The sequence below is a fragment of the Acanthopagrus latus genome, chromosome 19 (genome assembly GCF_904848185.1).
Source record: "Acanthopagrus latus isolate v.2019 chromosome 19, fAcaLat1.1, whole genome shotgun sequence".
In the NCBI taxonomy this organism is placed as follows: Eukaryota; Metazoa; Chordata; class Actinopteri; order Spariformes; family Sparidae; genus Acanthopagrus; species Acanthopagrus latus.
In genome coordinates, this window is record NC_051057.1 from 6123139 (window position 1) to 6139764 (window position 16626).

At 42.0% G+C, this 16626-nt stretch overlaps 1 protein-coding gene across 9 annotated transcripts in view; it reads left to right on the top strand.

The window, feature by feature from the left end:
• The window catches only part of mpp7a (membrane protein, palmitoylated 7a (MAGUK p55 subfamily member 7)), a 134425-nt gene that overhangs the window by 42027 nt on the left and 75772 nt on the right, over window positions 1-16626 (top strand). For 3 of the 9 annotated variants that reach the window (XM_037078459.1, XM_037078461.1, XM_037078460.1), the window contains exons 3-4: window positions 3759-3877; window positions 14219-14296. In XM_037078459.1, the coding sequence (XP_036934354.1) occupies window positions 3759-3877; window positions 14219-14296 (197 nt within the window). Of the gene's footprint in view, window positions 1-1664; window positions 1801-2500; window positions 3497-3758; window positions 3878-7450; window positions 7568-14218; window positions 14297-16626 lie in introns of those variants that run through there. The other 6 variants (XM_037078466.1, XM_037078467.1, XM_037078463.1 and 3 more) reach the window with 6 other exon arrangements.

Below are 16626 nucleotides of genomic sequence, written 5' to 3' on the forward strand. Positions count from 1 at the left end.
TTTTCCTATATGTTCCTGAAAGATATATGAGGGAGCTCAATAACTCATTCAGCACCTGGGAGAAAGTGCAGGGGGGAGGAAATTGAGTCGAAACCCAACATTCATTTCCTGTATTCGAACAAGTTAATTTTCACCTGACAGAAAGTTTGTCTTTCTGTATGTAGCTCAGTTACAAGATGGAAGTTGGTTCCATTAGCATCTGTGCTGTACAGTTTGACATGTAAGTTATGAACAAACTGATGAATTTGTCTCATGGCGCCCATTGTGGTGTGTAGGTAAACATTGCCCAGTGAGAAGTTACAATGTCATGGCAAGGGTGATATTTACAACAATGCAAACTGCGTTGTCAGATCAGTCCCTGTTGGTACTTTACCTATTTGACCAGCAATTTGATGCACATCATATTTAATGCATTTCATTGTCTGGGATTTTTTTGTGTTTTACATAAAAGAGTCTGTGAAAAACACTATTATTTTCTTTAACCGCTGTGGCAGTGTGGGCGTGAGAGGGGAAGTGCTGTTTGGCAGTTAAAGTGGTCACTTCCTCCGTACGGGAAGCTTCAGAGGCCCCGGCCTCTCCGCATTCTCTCAAGACTGTTGCGGCCATACTGCGCAACATCACGCTGGTCATCAGGACCTCTGGGCTGGTCCAGCACTGGCCACAACAGAACCTAGTGGTCTACTACAAGACTCTGCCAGGTCTTGCTAGACACAGCTGCCGCACGAGAGGGTCCAGAATAGTCTGGCCAAAACAAATCAAATGAAGCCAGACCAGCCCTGCAAGAAACAAGTCAGTCCACCCTTTAGTGGTGAAGGCCTGGCGGGATCTTGATTCCTTTCTTCCTCTTTCCCCCTCTCTCATTTTGTCTCGTGCTGTCTGTGCTGGACACGGTTTCTGATGTTACATAGATACATGTGTCCATACATCTGGCCCTGTTTTTTTTTTTTCTGTCTCTCTTTCCACTTTTTATAGTGTCCACACGCAGTGATTTTACCACCGCTGCGGTTGTTTTTTGGCTCATTTCCTCTCTCGCTCTCTTTCTGCCTTCATTTCTCCTCCTCGCTTGTCCACCCATACATTCTTATATTTAATTTCAGCTTTGCAGGATCCTTGTTTAACTCTTGGCACCTATACATCTTTCTGTTGTTGTTTGAAACTGGGTTTTCTCGAGTTCACAGGGTTCAGCCTGACATGGTGACCCCAGAAGTCAGGCACAGTGGCAGCTCGCATTTAATCATTTTTTCCCATGATGTTATCATTTCTGATCAGCTAATGGAGTTGATGTGTTTACCATAATGTGTCATTGGCTTGGATAGGGAGGAATTTGTGTCAAAAGGAATAAAACATTTGAATCAGTGAAAGTGAAGACAGAAGGGGAGACTTTGCACCTGGGGGAGCTTAAGGCTTTGGGACTCTCAATCTCCCCTTCCCTCCTGCATCTCCTCCTACCCAGTATCTCAGCACTGCCAATAGTAATGACCTTACCATACCTCCCCCCCCCACTCTCAACACCCTTCCTACACCCTTCACCTCATCCCAATGTCTCTTTAAATCTTTTTTCTAATATATTATGTGAGATGTTCTGTTGGAAGTTCCAACTTTTAAAAGATGCATGCCAGCTGCCCTCAGGCAGGTTTGTGTCAGCTAAAGCACTAGATCGTTTCTGGTGATGAGGACCACAGAACCAGGCAATGGATGATCACGTAACAGGGACGGTATCACAAACCAGGGACATTATGACACACCAAGCTTGAGTTGCTTGAAACCACCGGGGTCGCTGTAATGACTGGTGCACATGTTGTGTGTAAAAGCTCTCTTGTGTTCATTCATCTCTCCGTTGTCATGTCATGTTGGCTTTCTTTAGCACAGAACTTTTGTAGCAGTGCGGTATGAGGTGCTAACATTAAACAGAGTCCATGTTGGGAGCTGAAGAACAGGACAGGATATCGTCTTGATAAATCCTGTGCGTCTACTTAAAGATCTCTTAGTTAGAAACCCCGAATCACCCCCTAATGGAAAGCAGAGTGTTGAGAGTGGCAGATGACACTCCATCTGTCTGACTGCCCAGCAGCAGCAAGTTAGTTAGCCGTAGCTCTCTCGCCAAAAGGTCTGAGCTGCCAACACACACTTGCTCTAACCCAGTTGGAGAGCCGGCCAGTTCAGTCAGTCATTTATCCAGCCAACAACGTCAACCATTGTTTTTAATCAATCATTTTCAGCTACAAGTTACACTGTGGTTGTTTTTCCCCTCTCTTTCACTCTGCTGTGATGAAAGATGCTCTCAGGGAGGTAGCCAAGCCACTAAAGTTTGTTTGGAAGTTTCGATGGCTCTGCTGTGAATGTATTTAAAGTTTCTTCACATGATCACTTGTTACTTCAAACGTTTCCATGCACCGTGTGGTTATGTTGAATGTAGGTTTTTTTTAAAAAAGAATTCTGCTGCATTTGTAAAGGCGGTCTTTGATGCATGTTACCTAGCTACAGTGTACTCTTTCTGGGCCTGACCTTTAATGTTATCCCCTTGATTAGTGCATTACAGCCATGCTGAGGACCAAAGCATCTGCCACCACTATCCATTAGCTGAGCCTCAGGACTGTGTTTGGAAGGAACCATCCTCACTCACTTGTTTGATGCTCTCTCCCCTCTTCTCAGTCTTGAACTATCAGCTCCCCAGTCTGGTTCCCTGTAAACTGAATTGAAAGGTTTAGTCCTTTCATAAGTTGGGTCAGCAAAATCTCAAAAGACCTTACACATTTCAGCATGTGTGATTCTGAAGGGAATCAGATTGCTGCACCCTGTGTCTCTCACCGTCACCAAAAAACTTTGCTCACTCTATGGTGAAGACCTGTATACAGGCCACAAAGGCCTGGATAAATGCAAAATTCCACTGTCATTCTTTGCTCATGAGTTCAGTCCGTATACAGCCAAACCTGTTTGATTCACTTACCTCAAAACCAGTTATTTTAAGTGCTTTAAGGTTTTAAGGTTACTTCAGAACAGTACATTTCCATCTTAGGCTTTGAATATAAAAATAACCATAGCCAGCAAAACAGCCACATAGAAATTATCCTGAGTGCTTCTTCCAAAACTTCTGTTTAGCAAACACACGTGCATTTTACTCCAGACACTGATTGTTTGCAGGCAAGAAAGATGTGTGGATGGAAATCCTCCTGAGGCATGTGTGCCATCTCTTTGCTTGCGAAGACGAAGGTTAACGTCGAACTTTTCAACTAATCAAAAGTGGAATTTCTAGCTGCTTGGCATGAAGTTTTTTGGACTTCTTTCTGATTGGGGACAGCATTGTTCTTCAAACAACAGGAAAGGCTGGGACAACAACGGGAAGCAAAGGCTAGGGGGAAGTGCTTTATTGCCTCTATGTTTCCTTTTCCTTCCAGCGACAAGCAGAAGAGTATAGTAGTTTTTTTTACGTACCTTTTGGTACTTTTGGGTGTGTTTTTATTTTTGTATGGATCTGAGGAAGAGACTGTGAAACAGGGTGTGTGTGTGTGTGTGTGTGTGAGAGAGAGAGAGAGAAACTTAAAATCTTTATATAAGCTTTTGTATAGGTTTTTGTGTATATATTTACAAATGCATGTGTTGTCTTGGTGTATGTGTATTCCTGCACTCATACAGCACTTCTTTTCTTGTATGTGTTATGCATCCTTAGATATATGCATGTTTTTGTGTGTCAGTGTACATGCATTTACTCATACTTCCCACTGCCATACCAACCGCCTGTTTCCTCTTCCTTGTTGCAGGTCTGTATGAGCTGCTGGCAGCTCTGCCGTTGCAGCTGCAGCCCCATGTCAGCTGCCCAGAGGACAACACTTTCCTCCAGGACATGTTTGGAGAGAGAAGCCTCCACTTGCTGATCAAGGTAAATACAAAAAAACCCTTAACCTTTTTCTCACCATTTTCTTTGGAGTTGTGTGTTAAAGTTTTGCCTTGTTCTGTTATTTATGCTAGTTAATATCCATCAAAGTGAAGGCACTTTATTTATAAATGTATGCAGCTACGCAAACAGCCCATATTTATTTTCAGCATTGTTAAAAAAAAAAAAAAAAAAAAATTAGCTATCTCCCAAGGATCCACACCAAAAAATGATGGGGTCTAGTATGGGCGGAGACTCATCCTCCATCAGTTTTTTTTAAGTTTTCATGGAAATCTGTTAAGTAGTTTTTGTGTAATTCTGCTGACAAAACAACCAACAAATGGACACAGGTGAAAAAAGTAACCTCCTTGGTGGAGAAAATATGAAATAGTAAGTAATAGTTAAGTTATTAAGTTATTACAGCCATGGACCAGACGATATTTAATTTAACAACATTTAACAATTTACAAGCTCTTCTGCATGTTTGTGGTGTTGCATGTGTACTGTACCAGACAGTTCTTGCATATCACGCAGACTTTATTGATAATGTTTGTCCTATTAATGTAATACTTAATGTAATTTTCTTAACATTGCTGTCCACCATTATCCTACTGTCAGCTTCCTCGCCTTCTGCCAATTCACTTCCGTGCAAGCTTCCCTCACTCATGTGATAAGTGGCACCACAAGGAGTCATGAAGTAGCGACACTGGGAAGGAAAATTGGCAGGGAAATCAGTTTACAGCACTGTATCAATACTTGTATCCCACGATGAGGGACCACAACATATTGACATATCCATTTTCTGTCTCACCCCTACATACTAGCTGTTGAATACAATATCATTTTGATGCAATACAATTTGGAAGCCAAGTGAAACACGGAGATTGTAATCCAGAGGTTATGTTAGCTAGGAAGTTGTTGAATGCTAATATCAGGAAACTGGAAACATGGAAACTGCTGATATGAGTGAGTTATGTCAACAACCTTTGTGTTGTTTACAAGAATACCAGAGTTTGTAAGCCATGCCATGCTCATTTTACATATGCATCCAAAGTCAAAACAAGAAATTGGCAGAACATCTCCATGGGCATCATAGGGAAGTAGACTTAACTGAGAAAAGTACACCATTAACATAGGCAACTCTGTCGTCCTCATTTAGAGCTAAACTCGCGTTAAAGCAATAACTAGCCCTATAAAGGTATTTGTAGTATCAGCCATGTGACCTCATTCAGTGGCAGAAAACCCTGGATTTAAGCATTCAATTAGAGAACTTGAACCATGCTGTGAAATGCCAAGCAGGTCGCATCTTATCCTTTTAGGTTCACCTATATGCCTGGCTAAATACCACAGAAACATAATGCCACCTTCATTAGCATCATTCCCTCTCCCCAAACCTATGCTGTGTTTTCTTTGGGGCCGGCAAGAATGAGAACCCGTCCATCATTATCCATGTTCAAACTGCCTTATTCTTTGGCCATTCAAAACAATCCGGGCATCAAAGGACAGCCTCCTGGTTTCCTCAAGTCCCGACATCATGGTTTTTACATCTGAAAAAACGTTTTTAGCTTCTGGGATAAAGCATAACTCTTTTTATGCTCACATTAGCTTAACAACCCTGGATCCTAAACAAGCAATCTTGGACAGAAGAGGTTTCTTAAAGGGGAGGGGATACAAATTATGTTGATTTTCCTCGCTCGATCGTCTTTGTGAAATAATGATTCTGGCTGGAGAGAAAGAGAGACCACCAAAGGGGGGAATATATCATGCCAGCAATAGAGACAATGCACAAAGGATACATCTGATGTTGCTTTAACTATTAGACATGTTTTCTTAGTAAATTGAAAAAGAATTCTCAGTAACATCAATGAACCAGAGAAAGAGCTAAAGCAGTTGTTATTTTGTATTTACTGGTTAAAAAGGGACTGGCCAACAATCTGATACACAGTACAAAAAAACCCTGTGTGACAAAAACCCTCCTGTTCCATTTCCAATAGAAAGAGAATCCCAAGTGAAGATGAGTTGAGGAAAGGCAGACAGAGTGTGTTACATTCATTACCTCTGTCTGTCTTCTAACATATAAAGATATCAAGTGTGCTCATCCTCTCCCCAAGTTCTGCAGCCAGTTCATTTAACTGGCAATAACCAGACCACAGGTCCATTCATGCTGGCAGAGAGGGAGTTAGAAGATCTGGTCGGGTAGTCTGACGGAATGACCATAAACTTAGTAATGTATGAATAAGACTGGAAGGAGAGGGGCTGAATGAAGCAGCGTTGAGCAATGGCACAAATGTGTTTTTATGTGAATTGGAGAGGTCAGATTTTAACACAGACAATAAAGTGCCTATGATAAGGGGTGGGACCACCGCCCTGATCTTCTTGATAAGAAAGCAGGAAATGCTCATGTTGTAGGACAACCTGCAGTGGTGAAGGCAGTGTTTGAAGCAAAGCTTCCTTTCTCATCCCAGAGGGCTGACAGTATGACAAGATCATCGCTGGGTTTGATTGCAAGGACCTTGAAAAATAAAGATTTTCGGCAAATACTAAAAACTATACTTGAACCAAGGTATGAAATAGCGAGCAGAAAATATTTCACTGAAAAAATCCATTCCAGCTCTTTACGATGATACCACAGGGGGAAGAGGGGGATACAAGTGTGGGAATTCAGTTGTTTTGACTCTATTTGACTGCTTAATTATCAATATACTATAATCTGGTGTGATGTATTATACTACCCAGATCATACACTGCAGCTTGTATTTCAGCCTTGTTTTTACATGGGGAATATCACAATATATCGCGATACGCATGGTATCACAATGTATTGTGATATAATCAAATCGTGACCCATGTATCGTGATGCGTATTGTGAAGTCCTTGTCAATACCCAACCCGTCTAATATGTGGTTAAATGCTGACATTAGCTGTTGCCTAATAGAGGCAAGTTGGTTATCAAGTTTGTTGTTATACATTTTAAATATGGTTTATATGACTCAAGTACAGCATACATTTGAGCCTTCCACATTTATGCGTGATGTCAGAGGAAAATGGCCGCTGTGTGAATATGGTTTTTGAGGGTCATAGTTTGCATAGTATTTGGTCATCAGTCTTCAGCCTTTTCTTTTCTTTTTTGTGTACAGTTTCCAAATGGAAGTTAAACAAAAACATGTATCTTTTGACTAAATATGTGTATGCATGAAAGATGATGAATGGTAAAGTCATCTTTGTTCATGAGCTTGAAAGAAAGTGAGTAGCTCAGATTTTCATGCCCATGCCAGTGCAATTCAGTGAATATGAGTTAAGGTCTGATCTTATTGGATCAAGTACACAATTGCTACTGTGTTAGAATAAATACTCTCCATACAGCCACAAAATGTAAGAATACGTCAGTACAACATCAAACAGCCTTATTATTTCTTCACCAAAATTAGCCCGTTGTACCTTTTTTCTTATTCTTTCAATGGAGTGAAACTGAGCTGCTCTAAGCGTCTCCTATTATTAATGCAGAGGCATAAGTGGAGACTGCCCTGCTCCAGACAAGCAGAAACTATGTGTTTCCTTTGCTTTGTACTTGGTACTTAGACATGAGCCAAATGGACGGACAAGCAGACTCTAAAACATACAGAAGTACAGAACAAGCATATCGCCTTACAGCGGAGACCAGCACTCAGATGCAACATCCAGGTGAACATGGCTAATGTCAGTGGCACACCATTAATAAAACTCTATTGTCCCCTTCCTCAAAAGCACCAACTCTCTGCAGACTCTCTTCCACCTTCCACAAAGTTGTGTATGGGATACTTTGGGAAGGGCTAAACACTAGAGCAAACACACACACATCACGCTAATCTGACAGGCTCGACAACCCAGGTCACTCATATGGAAACGCTCAGGCTTCACCTGGGTAATTATGGAGCAACAGTTACTGGTCAGTCTGTCGGGGGGGAGAGAGAAGGACCAGAGGAAGAAGTGTCAAAGATTGGAAAGACAGACGAGAAAGAAAAAGAGAAGATTCAGACCTACATGAAGACCAGCGTAAGGCTCTGTCTGTCTCTCCTCACCTGCTCCCATCAGTTGGTTGGAAAAGCTTTCACATCCCTCCTAATCCTATTATGTCAGAGATGAAACAAATATTTTTCTAATATCATCTTTCAGCAGGGACTGAGGCTTGCAAGTTTGCCTCATTTTGCAGACTTTTCAGCCGTGCAGTATCGGAGCTGACATGAAATTTGAGTGCTGGCATGTATAGCTTGCATAGCTTAAATGATGCAGACAGTTCTCCTCTTTTCAATTAAAGGGGGTTATTCAGGTCTGCTTTTTTTAGATTCCACCGCTCTCACTGTTCTGCTGCCAAGTTCCAGCGCCACACAAAGCTACAGGCAATATAATACTATATTCAATTTCCACCTGCCTCAGGTGGAGCTCTCCTTTAAGACCAAGTTTCTGTCAGCAGGCGTTTAGCCAGGTCCTGAGATCCCTCATTTTGTGGTCAGTCAGTTTTCCCTTAAACTCTGCTCCTGTTAGTTGCTAATAGGCTTGGCGCTTGCATCGTTGTTGCACAGCATTATTGATGCTTGCCAGTATGTTCCTCAGTGCTACAGGCCTTTAATGACATGTAAAGGTACTGCAGCTGACACTTGTGGGAAGTTTAAGGTATTTTTTTTGACGAATGAGCTAATTTTCAGACAAACTGGACTGTATTCCTTGAGCACCAGACTTGGTATCCCATGAAAAACCAGATTGAGCTTGAAGTAGCCCTCCCAGTTTTATGAGACACTCTGTAATTTCCATCAACTCTACTTCTTGACAGCAACCCCTTTGGCACCTATCTTATCCTTTACACAGCTTGCTCACAGTCCCTATTACTTTGGAAGATGTATTCATTATTTTAGGCTAACAAGAACCCTCAAGTAGAGTGAAATATATACCTGAATGGTGTAACAGAGCTTCCAACGTTAAAAGGGACGGCCTTCATAATTATTTCTTCTTCCTGAGCAAATGAGTATCACCTCGGTCCAAATCCTTGTATTGATATATTAATGAACTTTGCGCAGATACCGGTCACAGTGCATCGAAATCATCTATTTAGCTGAGGCTACCTTCTTTCATAGCAGTTTAGTGATCACATACTGCAAAAACTCTCAGGATCGTACTCGATGTCCACAAACAAGCACCTCTGAATTGACCCAGAAGAGGTGCATGGATAGAAGAAGGCTGAAGCAAGGTTGTGATAGGGACAGAAGAGAGGAGGAGAGGAGGGCCTTAGAACAGCAGACAGGCTGCAGCATGGCCTGTTACTAAATAACCTTAAATTCTCATTGACTTGAACCATGTCTAAATCACTGGGGCAGGGGGGACAGTGAAAACGAAGACAGGCCTACAGATCCACCAGTCCCCATTCTATCAATCAAATGTCTGTATTGGTAATCAAGGAAAATATCTGGAGTGATCACACAACCATTATTCCAGGTCACTTTAATTGACCCTGATTTGTATTCCCTTGAAAAAAAAAGGACTCAAAATGAAACCAGAAGGTCTCCACAATTTGAAGCCAATCCTTAGAGGACACAGAGTGTAGGAACAACACACAAAATATGGAAAATTAGGTTAATGGGGCCATATTGTGTGTTCTCCCTTGTCGGATGAGAACTGCCTGAAGATATCATGGACTAACCTGGTGCCATTAAAGATAGTCTTCACAAAATTATTACTTGTATTGACTGCCTCAAAAATCCACCAGTCATCACATGCAGTTAATTTCCTTGCTTTATGGTCTCATATGAATAAGTTGCTTGATTAGTACATGCCACTTCCCTTTGTTTTCACTGGTGAGTTTATGAACTGTGCCGTTTAAGGTAGAAACTGAAAGAAAAATGCAAAACTTAGAGATTTTGAACTGTATATCAAGACACTGATTACATGTAAACAAGTGTGAATATGTTCCGCAATGCCAGGGACCACTCTGCTGTGTCTCCTGTCTGAATGATGTGGCCGTAGTGATTAGTAGTAGTTGATTGGGACTGTGATTGAAATTGGCTAAACATTTTTTTGACAAAAGATTGTTGTCCTTGTTTTAATTTTAAAGTCATGTTGACTGGATGCTGTCATATATAATATCTGGTCCTTAATGGCACCAAGTTGAATGTAATTTTGGCCGTCGTAAGGTCAGCAAGCTCGGTCTGTTGCACCCTCAACAGACCAATGGAAACCCGCCCTGTCATCTACCGGATTGTTCCATGAACCACAGCACAATATCCGATGCTTGATGCCATCATGCCAGGGCTAAAGCAAACACTTAGAAAACCGACCCACTGTGACAGAAGAAAAGGCAGATCTCATCGTTTCTCCCTCTGCTCCTTGAGTATACATATCATTTTACAGTTGTTGCAGTTGCGAACCTGTATGGCTGTGATTCCCCCTTCTCGATTCCCTAACTTGGTCTGGTCTACCAAGCCCTGGAGCTTTGACATGGCGTTCCGAATCAGACTAAGAGATCAGACCCGGATGGATTAATTGAGACCTGATACTTGATCTACTCTGGTGGGTAGAAATAGAAGCAGCAGTTGGAGAAAGATCATCAGGCCGAACCAGTCCGACGTTAAGGTTTTTTTAATGACGAGGACATTAACCAGAGGCCTTCTTGCACGACTCAGAAACACTATCCAGCCCTGTGATCTCTATACCTTTCTCTCTCCTTCCATCAGCACACTTCTCCATCCATCAAGCTTTCTGTGCCAGTCTTGGCCTGCTCCAGTGTGTCTGGAGTAGTTTCTGTAAGGTATGCCTTCCCCCTCAGCTATACCTCCCCGTTGAAAACCAAAGCTTGAGACGTTGTTCCTCTAACAGTTTCATACGCTTTGATCATGAAGACGACACCATCACAGTTTGTATTGCTCAATTTTGCATTGCTGCAAGGTCTCTACGGTCTCTGTCACCTTGATCGTGACCTGTAGCAGTGGTTGGAGCTCTTGTCTGGGTAAGAAGAAGAAGATTGATGTAATGTTTTTGTTTCAGTCTGTCGTTGTAGGAATTTGTCATTTTTAATTCTTACCCATATTAGGGTTTTTCTTCGTATGTTTTTACTCCACGTGTTTGATGTGTGTACTTTAAGCCCATCGGGTATTTCTGGAGGCAAACACAGCTTAGTCTGAGGCCTCCGTGGAGACGCGACACACACTGCTCCTTTGTAGCATGCTTTAAAAAAAAAAAAAAAAAAAACTTCTGTGAAGGTACACATTCATTCATCTTTTCTCAGACTCTACTTTCGGGAGCTTTCCTCCTTGACTTTTCAGCATTCTGGTCCTGACTCCTCTGCTTTCTTTTACACAGAAGTAGCACTACATTCCTCATCGGAGAAGCTTCAGAATCCCAGTCTTTGATTCGGCTGTGTGTACAGCAGTCGCCCTTTGGTTTGAGCTAAGCCCTCCTTGGCTGCAGCACACTGTCTCTCACTGTTTTCTTTTTTTTTTGTTATTTTTTTATTCAACCAGGCCACTTCTCCTGTTTGCCAGGAGGCTGGCTGCCTCACCAATAGGACAGAGAATGCGCTATGCAAAAAAGGGGGGTAATGACTTTAAAACACATTACTGCGTCATGGACAGGCACTTGGAAAGTGTCCTGAACTGTAAATAAAAGCATTTCAATCTTGCATTTGCTCGCTGAGCAGAGAAGAAATTCCACAGTAACTAAGTAAGCCAAGGTGGTGGAGCAACAACTACCTAAGCAGATGTCACTAGGACTGCGGTATGTTGGAGCGCTGAAGAACACTGGCAACCTTTCTCATTTATTTCATGAGTTTTCGTACGAAGATGATCAGGGCAGATGAAGTAACGGAAGCTGCCTGCCTGTAGAACAGACAGAGGAGTCAGAGCACTGAGTGGAGTTGGTGGGACTTCATGAACTGTACACCGCAAATTAGTTTGCTTTCCTGCAAAATTGCTAGGAAACCCGTTGCCTTAAACCGTTTCAACTTTTAAACAAATCTAAACATGTCTAGTTGTATTAACTTAGAACCATAATCGTATGTACTAAGTAATCTTGCGCTGTGTTGCATTATCAGTGTGTTGCATATCTCTTTGAATGTGCAAAAAAAAGAATTTGAGCAATGGGGAAACACACCAAAACATGAAATAATGACTGACTGCTTAAAAGCCTAATTAAAACTAAATCTGGGTTTACGGTGTAGTGTAGAGAGTTTGTGTTCAAAAATGACGTGGCTGTGTGAAGTTAAACAGATGAGTAAACGTTTCCAGGAATTGCTCTAGGGTGGCAGTCTTCAATTTGATGCCATAAAACACGGAACACGGTGACAACTTTTTTAAGCCAGTGCCACTTAGACAGTGGACTCAACTCAGGCAAATTCTCTCAGCTCCCGGCTTGTGCACATTTTTTGATTCATCTCCTGCCCTTTCATTTCATGGAAGATTCCTGCGTCTTTAGGCATCGCAACCCTTCCATATTGCCTGCTCTGTCCGGTCACATTCGCCTGTCTTGTTCTGGGTTCTTCAAGTTGCAGTTCTACAGCTGAGCTAAGCAACCATCTGCCTCCCTTAGGCCTTCAACAGATTACCTCCACGACACGCCTAATGCACCATGTTTTATAGCCGAGTAATGTCGGCTTTACACAGGGATTTGAACCTCTAAGCTGACCTTCAAACATGGCTGCTCTGTTGGCTGAGACAATCCTAACAGGTCATGATTTATCACGGGAGACTGTGTGGATAAGTCGAGCTGAAATGGCTGTACCTGTTGAAGGCCAGCACTTCAGTTGGAGTTTCGATGGGCATACACATGCGAAGACGTTTAACACACCAGATAGTCAGAAGAGTTCCACTGGAATGCTGAATTTCTCGTCTTTGTTTTGCGGACTTCTTCCTTCCATTCCTTTTCTGTCTGGTGTTTATCTAAAACAGATGACAACTTGAAAAGATTTAAACAACCTCGTCTACACATGTTGCATGTCATTTTGCTTAACGGAGCTTCCCTAAAATGTTTGCCTGGGGCCAAAATACTGAAGACCATCTTAGAAGGGAATGCCATTAGTGGGGACAGCTCCCATCCTGTGATTGTGTCATGTCACAGCATTCACCTCTCTCCAACTAGCATTCTCAGTATGCATCATGCTGCTACTGTAGAAAGCTGTCTAGTTACAAACGTGGTTTGTATAGTGAGGAGGAAAAATAATGTCTAACAACCTAAAAACAGATGTTTTAATTGCGCACAGCATCTGTAGCTGCTTACAATGTGACAGCAAACAAACTGCTTTTCTTGTCATTTTCTGTCCCAGAGTTATTCTCTGTCGCAAACCGACACAGCTCCATCTGTGTGTGTGTGTGTGTTTGAAATCATCCACATGTGTTTATTTGGCCCTACCAGACACATTAGCCCAGGGGCTCATCTGTCGCGCTCTCCCCAGCCAGAGGGCCTTCTGTTCCACCACCGTGCTGGAATGCTTTCTGGGACATCTAGCTGGAGGCTCCAGGACTGGGGCCCAGCGATCAGTCAGACCCATGGCCTTGCTCCCCTTCGCCATGCTAGGCTGAGTTTGACTCAGGAGTGGCTGCTCGGAGGATAGTCGTCTCTGTCTGTTCTCTGATGGAATGTGACAGCAGCCTATCGGCCGTCAACGCAGTCTTGCGCAGCTGCACTTAAATCACAAACGGGATAGCTGGAGTCTTTTTTTTTTTTTTTTTTTTGCGTGTGTGTCTGTGTTTGCGTAGGCTGGAGCTCAAGTGTTGAACTGTGTGTTTGACTGAATGTGCGTGGGGGCAAGCATCTGTATAAATTATTTCTTCTCTGCTTCACATATCAGTAGCTGAGTGATGAAGTGTTTTTGTGTGTGCAAATGAGTATACGTTAACACATGACGAGTTGGGTCTAGTTTCCATTTTAGCAACTCTCCCAGAGTTACAGCTTTGTCTCTTAACATTGTGCAGTTGCAGAGTTGAGGCTGATAAGGAAATGTAAAGCCAGTTTAACCAGACCGCTGAAGTGATTTGGAGTCCTTATTCGGCCGTTTGGGCATATCATATGTATGGTGGAAAACTGGATTGTTTATACAGTGATTAAGCCAACTGAAATACTTAGAAAGCAGTCTGTTGTGCTCAATTGAAGGAGTCTTGTGTTGAGGAGCCGTGTGCGTGATTGCTGGTAGTTTTAATCAGCTGTGAGTGTGTGCAATTGTAGGATGGTGTGGATGGAGGCTGTGCATGTTTTCATACAGTGATACATGTATTTTTGTGTCCACTTGCATGTGTGTTTGCTTCAGGAGGCCTAGTCATGGCCTCTGCACTCAAACATTGACCTCCTTCCTCTCTCTCGCTCGCTGATGAACACAATCTGTCCTTTCAGATCCATGAACGGCTGCAGCACTATGAAGAGAGCAAACCCGTCCCTGTCCAGGACAACGCTGCATCTCTGGGCCATGAAGTAAGTTTTTTTTTTTAATTTTTTTAATTTTTTTTTTTTTTTTACAAGGAAGACTTGCAATTATTTGATTGCATTTACAGATGGGTGACCAGGGGAAGAAAAAAAAGCATCATAAAATGTCTTATATGTTGCATGGTATTGGGCCACCATGCCACCCGAACTTCACAGCGGAAACAGAGGTGTTTGGGTTAATCAGGGTCCGCAGTCGTACCCCCAACAGATGAAGGGAGTCTGCGTGAATGAGCAAGGTAATCAGTCATAAAGCTCCAGTCACAATCTGGCTATAATACAAGCTTTAACACTAACGTACCGCTTCTGTCAAACTTCCACAACCTGTATGTGTCAATGCTGTGTGTAAAAACTAATTAAACCCAGCAGAAATGACTTGCCAGCTTATGATTTTAAACAGACTCCATGATTGCTTCCATTACTGCCATTTTTGAAATATTTGGAACAGAAAAAATTGCATCTTACCATGCTGGCAAGAGATATGCAGCTCGTCATTGGTCCTGACTCACAAGGTCATGTTTAGCTTGTCTGCCCTTTGTCCACAAGCTCGTGAAGTGATAGAAATATTTTAAGAATTATAAATAATAGAGATTTAAGGAAGTTCAATCGATTCCTTGCAGCAGATAATTGTTGTCGAAACTGACCAATGTTGTGGTGGAATTTGATGCCATTATTGTCAACATGCTGTTTATTTGCTTCTGGAGGATCTCTCAGACAGACTTCTTGGCAACAGCACTTGAGGGGATACTTTTCAATTTCAATTTTCAGCCAGCTTTGTATCATTGCAATTTGGGTTGCATATGCAAATTTCAATGTAATAAAAAAGGAAAAAGGAAATAAAATAAACATTGAAATCAACTTAAGCTTGAGCTCATTTGCCTGCAAAAGTTGAATGTCATCCAACAAACCTTTGACAGCTAATTGGCTGTTTGAATACAGATTATACTTTTTGTATCCCCGCCTCAATGGGAACACAGGGTAGAGGGAGAGCTGCCAACACAGAAACTGAGATCAAATATTTAAAAGTATGCCATGTTGGTCAAATAGAGCCAAGATTATATTACTACACTGCCTGTTTGTTGCCTCAAGTGTTTTCAGAAATACATTTTAGGATACAATTTAACTGTAATGTTAAACATTAGAAAGCTAACATTGCTTGAAAAACAAACCAAAACCAAACAACATTTAGACCTTTTTGGGCCATATCACCCAGCGCTACCAGTAATATTGAGAAATCTGCCCCAAAAATCCTGATCAGAGCACCCTCTGAGGGCTGGGTGATACGGCCCAAAAGTCTCAGATGAGTCTCCGATTTTTTTTACCCTTTTCAAAGCACAAACTTCAAATTAAAATTATTAATGCTTTTGTAAACATACCTTTAACATGTCAGATTGCTTGCTATTATAAAAACAGATCAGTTTCCCCATTGGTATTGATAGTGTGAACATAACTTTCACTGAATACTTTATTTTGCAAAAGTAGCCCTTTGTTTACAAAAAGTATTTTATATCCCTGAAGATGGATAAATAAGACATAATTTAGGTCTGTGTCTGTTACTGAAGTCTTTGTTCCCTGAAGCCACTACTCCACCACCTTGCCATTGCTTCTACCTGGTTACGTCAGATTGATAAAATGTACACAGTTGCAAAATGTCTGTATCTCCACTCAAAGTACGATCACCTAAAAAAAAAAAATCTCACCACATGTGTTTATTGCAAGCTGGTTGTGTTTAATTTAATTTAATTACAATTCACACTTCAGTTTTTAGTGTTTAGCTGCACTGTAAGCTTTTAGCTATGTTAACTGTGTGGTTGCTGTTGGCTCTCAAGCTGCAGAGCGTCTCGAAAATACAAACAGACAATCCCAAAATGAGAATTGTTCTGTGGTACCGGTCCATCGATCCCCTTAGTCACAAACAGTTAGCTGGCGGACTTTGTGAATAGATTGTGCCAGTTAAACCAAGAGAACACTGAAAATCCGTAATTATATTGTTGGAAGGAGAGCCCGTGACCTGTTTGCAGCCAGTGAGCAGCAGAGGCCTGTAGCGTGTGTGGCTGTGGCATTTTAGCGGCGGAAAAGAGAAACCGTCTCATGTTGTTTGTAATCGGCTCATCTGATCACGCTCAACAGAGACCACCGATGATTTTTACAATGCATAAAGGCCGATAATAGTGGGTGCCCAATCAATCGCCGCATGCATAGTTGCCACATCCATTTTTCTGTTTTCTCTGGTCATGCAGCACCAATTAAAAAAAAAAAAAAATTGCCCCTTTCTACTGTAAACACAGGCGAGAATGTGTTATTTACCTCGTGTTCATAAC